Here is a 10,088-nt window from a genome sequence, read left to right as displayed (position 1 = left end):
CTATTCCGAACAAATATACATATGTATGTACATATAATAATCGTAATAAATGCGAATTTAGTAACAAGACATTATTCAAAAAGCCTACCATCATGTAGTATGATTTTTCACAAAAGTGTATTATTTTTTAATTTTTTTAACAAATTTTTTTCTACTGTTGAATTTTTTCTACGTGCTATTATGAATAAAAAAAAATAGAGCTTAATATCGAAAAGAAATTAATATTTTCTAAAATACTTCAAATTTTATACAGGATGCGGTTTTTAAATGAAAACATATCTATTGTATTTTTATTTTTATGAAGAAAATGTTAGAAATACAGTTGCACTATTTTAAGGCGCAGACTTGTTGGAAGTGGAAAGAATTATTTTTAAGATTATTTTAAAGTGGAAGTAATGAAACTCATATATTTCTCAATAATTTTGTGAGGCATCAAATTTAAAATTTAATCATCTGAATAACTATTTCGTTCCAATCATTTGATTTTGAAAAGTTTTTGTCGGAACAAAACCTTTATTAATAAGGTTAAATTTCATGTTAAAGCAGTACGGATATTTATTACAGCACAATGATCTGGCATTCATTATGCAAAAATTAATATAAAATATAAAATAAATTTGTAAAATGATTTTGTACAATAAATTATATAATTGACATATTATGCAAAAGAGTTCATCCAAATCAATCAAGAACTCGCATCGAATGCCCCATTCAATCCCTCCTGCTGATCATCGTTTTGATAGAAGGCAGTGGCCTATTTCTTTTAAGAATCGTAATCCTCGTCATTTGTCGAGGATTACGATTCTTAACTCTCCTACCACGTGAATACTACGGAATTTCTTTACAATTTTGTCAAAAATTTAATGTCATTTTAACATACTTTATTTAAGTTTTATACGAATTCAAAATGATATATTTTCATTGAGGACTGCTCATTCTCATTCTCTTTTCGATTGTCTTTATCACGATCGTCATCGTGCAGAATAGAGATATAAGAGATATAAATCCATTATACAGTTATAAATACTTCGGAAAGTGTCCAAAAAAATGTTAGATTTAATTGGTTAAGATAGCAATGGTTTAAGTGTGAAAATTAGTTTAACATTTTCTATTAAGTATTATAAAATAATATTTTTAACAATTGAAATAAATATTCATAAAATTATTATAAATATTATTATATGATATTAATAAATATTAAATTTTCTATTAAATAAATATTTTTCATTAAATATTCTTGCATAGTGCTAAAAAATTATTTATCATGATTTTGGGAGATGATTCTACACCTTCAAATCGATAAAGATTTATTTATCGAGTGGATTAAAATTAATTTTGATTTTCAAGGCCAAATTTTTTTATTGTGTTCTACTTATAAGAAAAAAGTTTCAAAAGAATTATAGACTGCAAATCTACCCTTGGAAAAACGTATTAAACATTTTATTGGTTGTTCAACTCATATTATTTATAATATGTTTATATTATGTCATCAAATGACATCTAGTAATCGCACGTACATAGATATTTTAGATTCAATATTACATATTCTATATTTTTTTTATTTCTCCGCTAAGTTTCTCCTCAAGACTATACATTGATTTACATAATAAAAATTACATTCAATCGGAAATTTTAATTGTTTAAGGATATAATCCATTTGTTCGAATTATAAACAATTTCTCTTCCCAATCTAGAAGTACATACCATAGTGATCAGTAGACAACATGTGAGGTAGCGTATTTGATTGAATATGGTGAAATATGGTTGTGAATTGTGTATAAATACAAAGGCAATTTAAAAATTATTAAAGTTTACATATCATCAAATTACCATACTAGTCCATCACCGGTTAATTTTTGAATTGCTGTGAATAAGATGCAAACCTACTCGTCACAAGCTCCTCATTTTCAGTATAGGATTTTTTCCTTGTAAGAAGTATATGTATACATATTACATCCGTTGAACAATTAAAAGTAAATATGTCTTTTATTATATAAAATCAATACGCAATATTGGGCGAAATATAGAAATATGAGTTCGGGGTTATTTAAATAATGAAAAAAGAAAAAAGAAAATACAGGATATACAATGGTGGAGTGCAATGATGAATGTTGTTATCCCTGCATCTGTCCATAGAATGTAAGCACATTACAAATATCAATTTATAACTAATAAAACTTCAATATTTTTTTCTAACAGGACGATTGAGTTACGATGATTCTTCTGAGACTTTTTCTTTTCCTTAGTAAAATATGATAAAGAAAAAACAATTTGACACTGAAAATCATACTCAAGATCAATTTTGCAATCAATATTTTAAATAAATCTCCATTGTAGAATTGTAGAATTGATTCCTAAAGTCATTCCTAGCAACTAATTTTTTGATATTCTGTACGTTTCAGTAAAACGCTATTAAAACTTAATTTATTTATGTCCTTCACATATGCATTTTTCATAATACTAATAAACATATTATACAATTATAAATGTTATTCTTAAAGTCTTAACAAAATAATACCAGATACATAAATACATATATTTATACTCTTATCATTATATGAAATCATTACGTAACCTCATTTTATATTCAAAATAAGTTAACGATTTGGGACAAATAAATAAAGTTTAAAAGCCTTTTATTCTTTAAAAATAGAATAAATAAATTTTTATTGTAACAATCATGATATTATTAGCTTCATTTATTATAAATTTAATTATATTCCTCGATAGTAATATTTGTCAATGTTATTAAAAATTTGGTTGATAAATTTAATCTATTGTAACAATAATTTTAATGCAAACTTAATTGTTCTATATAGAATGGTTACATGGAAGTATTAATACCACCAGATATAGTGGATGATGAATCTGCCAATGGTATGGTAACTCATGAAGGTGGTGAAGTAAAGTTGAAATGTAATGCGACTGGTTCACCAAAGCCCACTGTCACGTGGAAACGAGAAGATGGCCGGAACATTATTCTTCGTGTAGATGGACAAAAACAATGTAAGATATCAATCATTTACAATTATATATTCAATACGAATATTTAAGTACGAATATTAAGACGTTTAAAAATAATGCTTTTAATGGAATTTTTTAAATGCTTTAAAAAATTTTTTTTTTAATTTAAAAAATAATTTTTTACATTATATAAAGTAGCTGGAAACATATTATATATTTTGATATATAAATGTTGACATTTAAATTATATTCTTTTGTTTTAAGCCAAAAACTATTTAATATCATTATGGACTGAATGATATCAGTTAGAAAAAGGAATTATATTTGAAAAATAAAAATTGCTTTCTTAATAAAAATTTTCATTAAAATTTCTGAATATTCATTATATAGCAATGTTAAAAATGAAGTTGATTTATTACTGTTAGTAATTCAAGTAAGTAATATTTTTCAACAATGAAAATTATAATTAAACGAATAAACAGAAATTACGATTTAAGGATAAATATGTTTTAAATTTTAGTTTTAAAAGAAAAAATTTATGAGAAGTAAAAGAAGTTAGCTTTAAAAATTCGTTAGAAAAGTACATTTTTACAACAAGAAAATGTACATATCTGCATATCAAAATCGATGATGTTAATAATTAACTTAAGACTTTAACTCAAAGACTTTTGAACTTAAAAATAAGTTTCGTTTATTTTCATGTAACAAACAGTAGATTAATATTATCTTATTAATAGATAAATCAACATGAATTCGTTCAAAATGTTATGATTTCTTCTCTTTTTATTATATACGTTACAATAATTTACTTTATATATGTATGTATATACCAAATATAAGAAAATAAGATAAAAATTTCATCTTTCAGCATTGAAAACTTACGTGGGTGAAACGCTAGAGTTGACTGGAGTTCTTCGACAAGAAATGGGCACGTATCTTTGCATAGCCAGCAACAATGTGCCTCCAACAGTCAGCAAACGTTATTCCGTACAAGTTCACTGTACGTATTATTAATCAATTATTATATAAATTTATATAAATATATTTTGTAATTACTATTTTCATGTGTTGTACAAGATAAGTCGAAGGTTAAAAAATAATTAGAACGAAAGTGATCTTATGTAAAAAATTTGATATACAGTTCTTCGTCCGAGCTTTATTTTTAAAAAAATCGAGTTTGAAAATTCATGAGATACGCCCATGAATAAGTACTTAGTTATTGTGTCACTCTATTTTTGGTTTTTTCTATTCGTTGAAAGTTATAGTTAAAATAACTATTATAAAATAATTATAAAGTAATTAGATAGAAATGAAATTAAAATAATGTAACAGAATTTTGCAAAATATTCATTTTTTATTGCACATATATTGTTGTCATCCTCATTGCTGCATATATAATTCGGTTTAATAAATTAAGGATAAATTAATGTATTTTCGCTTTTTAATTTATCAAATTACATACAATCTTTTGTTTTAATTTTAATACTTATTTCAATTGAATAACTCTTTCTTGATATGTTCTTATAATATCTTATGAATTTTCAAACTCGATTTTCTCGAAAATAAGATTCTAAGGGAAAGAATTTTATAGCAAATTTCTGATTCTCTCTTTTATGTATAATTGTCTCCAATGTGGTTGTACTATTATTTACCTATTATCATGTTTCATATACAATTTACATATATAATATTTAAATTTTTCTACATTCATTTTATTGTATAAAATATTGTTCCTGAAATAATTTTCATTTAATGAGTGTATATATCAGCACGGCAGCGTCTGTTTTAATGTCCGCAAGCCGATTTTGATATATTCGGTTTTACTTCCGTCGGAGGGATAATAATTCAAAGATGATTGAAGTTCTTCAATCCTATATTTAAACGTGCATAATCAGTTGTTGGTATGTAGTATGCGTGTGTAATACTAAACCTTGGAGATGATTTTTATAGGCCTGCTTGTACAAAAGTGACTATCTACTCTAGATACTCGCTTCCAGCCAAATTACTTTGTTTAGGCTTAATCTTTATTTTATCCATACTGATCCTGATCCTGGTCCGAAAACTAATTAGTTTTAAAAAAGTTCATGATATACATACATGTATATATATATATATATATATATATATACACATATAATTATAAAATAAGAAAATTTAAGAATAATTAGTGACACACATAGTCACGCTGTCTTGAAAAGTAGGAACACTGTTCCCAGAAAAGCTATAAAATATAGGAAACAAAGGCGTTTTTTGGTAAAAAAAAAAAAACTATTCGCGAACTGATTAGCGAACGTCAAACAATGTTCGCTTAGGAGACGGAACTGATTCAGAATTTTATCTGAAATTTTTTTATGATTGACTAGCAAACTGTTCGCGAGCTTCAATATAAATACAATATTGTTTTCTTCCGAGCAGTTCGTGAACAATTCTATTCAGTATGATATAAATAGTTCAGCCGAAAAATATATACCTGTCTATAACAATTTCTAATGTATGCATTAGTAATATATAATACACATGCAGATTATCTCATTTTAATGAGAATGTTTAAGTATTCGCTTTATTTATGGTCACGTGAAAAAACATATCAGCTTAAGGTTGCATTATATGAAACACCAGATGTAATGTAGAAAAATCTGTTTTTAAGAAAATTTATAAGTTAGCAAAATTTGTTTTAAAAAGATCCTATTTTTATTTTAATATAAAAAACACGATATAAAAAGAAAGGATGAATTGCCTAACGCGATTATCTAACGTGACTACTTGAATTATTTTCGTTATTATTAAACTGATTAATATTTTTTCTTTTCTTCTTTTTTTTTGTCACAGATGATATGACTAAAGGATTTTTAATTTAAAAAACTGTAGTTCCAAAAAGTGCCAGTTCCCGATAGACATGAAATTTTGAGGGGTTGGAGAAAAAGAAAGGGTGGACTCTAAATGTAAAATTTTAGTTTCAGGTTTTTGTTACTTTCCAAGAAATTAATAAAAAATTGTCAGTACAATACATTAAATTCTGTCTATATAGACATTACATCAACTAGCAGTGATGGCATCGTCATTGGATATTAAGTAATTGATGACGTATTAGCGATATCAGTATCTATAGAATGTCCTATTTACAATTAATATAATTAAACGTCATTTCCAAATAACATTAATTTTTTCGCATTACTTGCCGGAAAGATAGGAGTTGAAGTTGAATTTGTGTTATATATATTTCTTGTCTGCTAGAAATAGCGCACTACGTGAATTTTATGCAACACACGTATAGATATCGAAGCTGATATTCTATTACTATTACTCGAAACAATTTCCCAATGTTCACCGACGATGACTATTTCAACGTTGTAGGTAGAATAATTCAGTGTAATCTACTGAAAGTTTTTTATTAATATTTCGAAAACCAATAAAAATCCGAAACTAAAATTTGAAGTTCTCTCTCGTTTCCCTCCTTTTCCTGAAATTTCATAAAATTTCATGTCGATCAGAAAATAATATTTTTTGGAAGAATATCTCTTTAAAATAATGATATTTATTTTTTTCCATATCTTTTTTTAAAATATGTTCTTAAGGTCATCAACTTTTTTATGTGTAACGCTATAACTTTTTTTTTTTAATCTATCAGCTAATAGACATTGCAAAAAAATTCAGCTAGTTCAAAAACAAACATTTTGTTGATAGATGGAAATAATTGAAAAGTAACTTTGTACTACAGACTAGACAACTTCACAATCTTAAATTTCTGGCTTTAGATACAATAGATGTTCAAGACGTTGATTTTCATGTACTTTTGTTGATTTTTATGTACTTTTGTTACATACATTTTTCAATCACGTTATTATCTCGATTTAACACTGGACATGTATCCGATTGGCTTATTCGATCTTCGAATCTTATTGCATTGTAATTTTTTGTGGAATAAATTAAAAGATGGTCGCAGATAAGCAGCAATGAATTATAGTTATTAAAAATAGTATCCGAAAAAAATACTTAATTTTAAACTTGTCTGACAATTCTAAAAACAACAGATGTACAAAATGATAATTATTTTTTTTGTTTGAAGTCATTTAACTAACATTTTGTACATTATTTCTATTCTCTAAAAGGTTTAGGATGCATCGACTTAGACAGTTGCAATTCTTTTATCATGCTTTCTAATTTTTCTGCCAGTTTTTTTTTTTTGTTAATAATATTACTAGGTATTATTTAAACTATATTTCAAAGAAATTTAAATATATAAATACAATGAATTACAAAAAGATAGAATATGTAGGTAATTATCTTCTATTACTAGACTACGAATTTTTATGCAGCTAATATATATCTACATATGCAACAAATATGCAAAGAATGTACAAGAAATATGCAAAGAACATACAAACAATATACTAACACTATGCAGAATATATGTGTATATATATTACAATATATTATAAATTACAATATTAATTGTCTTCATATTACTTTTCATAATTTACATTACAATATACAAGAATCATTTTTTCCATCTTTCTACAGTGGAATGATATCGCTTATCTGAGAAAATTAATTTGTAAGCAGATGATATTCTTTCTACTTCAGAAGTAGACTAGAATAGACTACTATAAATTAGTTCGGCTATAGTTTAAGGGCCTTTTCTAATACAATGTAAAAAAATATTTTTGCTAATATCTCAGTAACTATATATTTTAGATCCTATTTGTTGTAATACTTTTTTATGTAGACTTTAACGCTTTATCCGAATTCGGGATGAAATATTAACTATTTCATTTAAAAAATTGAAGGTGACCTTCATACCTTGATAAAAAAGCAAAATAAGCTCCCTTTGGAAGCCATGCAACTTCTATCTGAACATTTTTTCGTACAACAAATATTTATGAATCATTTGATGTCGTCACGTTACGAGACTCACCCTGTATATTTAAATTTACTCAAATATCGTGCTAAAATATTCTCCTGTAAATGTACCATTTAAAATTTTTCCGAATTTATATAATAGTTAGGATTTTATGTGATTAAATTTCTTTAATATGTTTTTCATGTATGTTTTCCATACTTTTTACAATATCGTTAATTATGTTCATTGATTAGTTAAAAGTATCTTTCTCTTTTTTAATTTTTGTACACTTAAGGAGGAAATGGGCTTCAATATACGTCAAAGTTTTAGATTTTACACCTCGAGAATTTTTGTTATCCTAATGATGCTGTGTTTTCATCATCAAACAGTTTTATTTGTTAAATTGCTTATATATATATTATTAATATTCAGAAATATTAATAATAAAATTGTCATTAGTAATGTAAATATCAAAATTTAATTAGATTAGAAGAATCATAAATTATCCCTTAAATAGTTTTTAAATGCTTTACACAGAATAATGCAGTCTCTAGCCAAGTTCTCCACCTTGGAATGACTGGCTCTGATGGAAGTGAAACGTTTGGAATTTTTTCTTTGTAAGCCGCTATACGAAGAGGAATTTTTAAAAAAACTTGTTTTACTTTTAATATGAGTATATTTATACTTTAGAATACGTTGTCATACTTTCTCTAATAATCTACTATGTCATATACCGTGCAATAAACAAGTTATATGTTAACATTTTGAAATAGAATATTTTTAAATCTTTACAAGTCTTTAGCATGGCAATGAACAATATCTTCTTTAAAAATAAAATTTGCATTACTTATTTCACTTATCCATTGGTTAAACATAAATTGCTTAGCATTTTTTACTTTAAGCATTATACGAAAATTAATAAACATCTCTAACAATTAACACTCTGAAAATGATTAAATTACATTAAATCAAGTATCAGTATATTTTTGTTCTGTACTTGTACCAACGTTACCATTCACATTTCTTTGGACTCACGTTGAATTGAAATTACTGGCTCATTATAAAAGTATCATAAATTATAATTCATAATTCATAAATTGTTGCAGAGAGAACTGATAACAAGGAAAATATACAAAATGTGCAAGAAATATGTAACATATTCAATCCATTATTTTTTATATAAAACATACAAAATGTATGTAATATGAAAAATATGTTATTTACATAAAAATGCGCATTGATCACATTGATCACATATTGTTTTTTAAGAATCTTCTCAGGACAAGATTACACTATTTAAAAGACACATACAAGGAAAGAAATAAATTTTTTAAAGGTTATTCTTTTCAAAATACTCGGTATCCCTTTTTGGTTTTTCTTAAATTAATATCATATTTTTATTTCATTGCATTATATCTAATTATATCTACTCTATCTAAATCATCATTTACGAATTCGTCGACCTTATATGTTATGAGTTTAAAGTAATTTTGTGAATTTAAAAATTCTATTAGGTGAGTATTAAAGTCAAACAGTGAAATTATTTATTCATATTTATTCATAAATGTTTAATTCCAACATAAGCATTTATTTATTCAAAAAAGCTTCGAAATATTAAAATAGTAATTCAAATATTTGTATTGAACTTAATTTGTTCAATATTGCATACGATAATGGGCAATAAAGGTACAGAAACAAGTGTAAATGTGAGAAAAATTGTAATTTCACAGGAAGGATGGCATGATCAGAGAAAATAGCAAAATAATCGGCAAATTTTAGTGCCGTGAGAAATATCATTAAGAATTATCAAGTTGAAGGAACAGTAGAAAATAAGAGTGGACGTGGGAGAAAAAAAATCTTAAATGCAGGAGAAGAACGTTTTATTATAAGGCAAATAAAAAAAATCCGAAAGAAAGTGCTCCCAGAATTAATGCGATGTTGGAAAATTTTTCCAAAAAATTTGTTTCAAATGATACAGTACGGCGAGTACTAAGAAAACATTCATACAACGAATGCGTTGCTAAGCGAAAACCACTAGTAAGTGCAATTAATAAAGAAAAGTCATTGGATTTTGCAAAAAAATATATATCAAAACCTGTCGAGTTCTGGCATAATGTCATTTTTTTTACGAAAATAAGTATAACGTTTGGTCAGATGGTCATTCAAAAATATGGAGAAAACCGAACAAAGAATTCAATTCAAAAAATTCAAGCAATAAAGCATGGAGGCGGAAATGTTATGGTGTGAGGGTGTTTCAGTTATCATGATATGGGAAATTTACATG

At 25.7% G+C, this 10,088-nt stretch overlaps 1 protein-coding gene across 1 annotated transcript in view; it reads left to right on the top strand.

The window, feature by feature from the left end:
• The first annotated feature begins 2,823 nt into the window (after nucleotides 1–2,823).
• Nucleotides 2,824–10,088, top strand: part of LOC122529584 (lachesin-like) — a 57,956-nt gene continuing 50,691 nt past the window's right edge. Inside the window, exons 1-2 of the mRNA XM_043655855.1 lie at nucleotides 2,824–3,006; nucleotides 3,833–3,964. Of these exons, the coding sequence (XP_043511790.1) occupies nucleotides 2,829–3,006; nucleotides 3,833–3,964 (310 nt within the window). The 5' untranslated portion in view covers nucleotides 2,824–2,828. The remainder of the gene's footprint in view (nucleotides 3,007–3,832; nucleotides 3,965–10,088) is intronic.

This window comes from Frieseomelitta varia, unplaced genomic scaffold, assembly GCF_011392965.1.
Source record: "Frieseomelitta varia isolate USP_RPSP 00005682 unplaced genomic scaffold, Fvar_1.2 scaffold_296, whole genome shotgun sequence".
NCBI classification, from domain to species: domain Eukaryota; kingdom Metazoa; phylum Arthropoda; class Insecta; order Hymenoptera; family Apidae; genus Frieseomelitta; species Frieseomelitta varia.
Note: the sequence above shows the minus strand (reverse complement) of the source record. Positions and strands in the feature narration are given on the sequence as shown.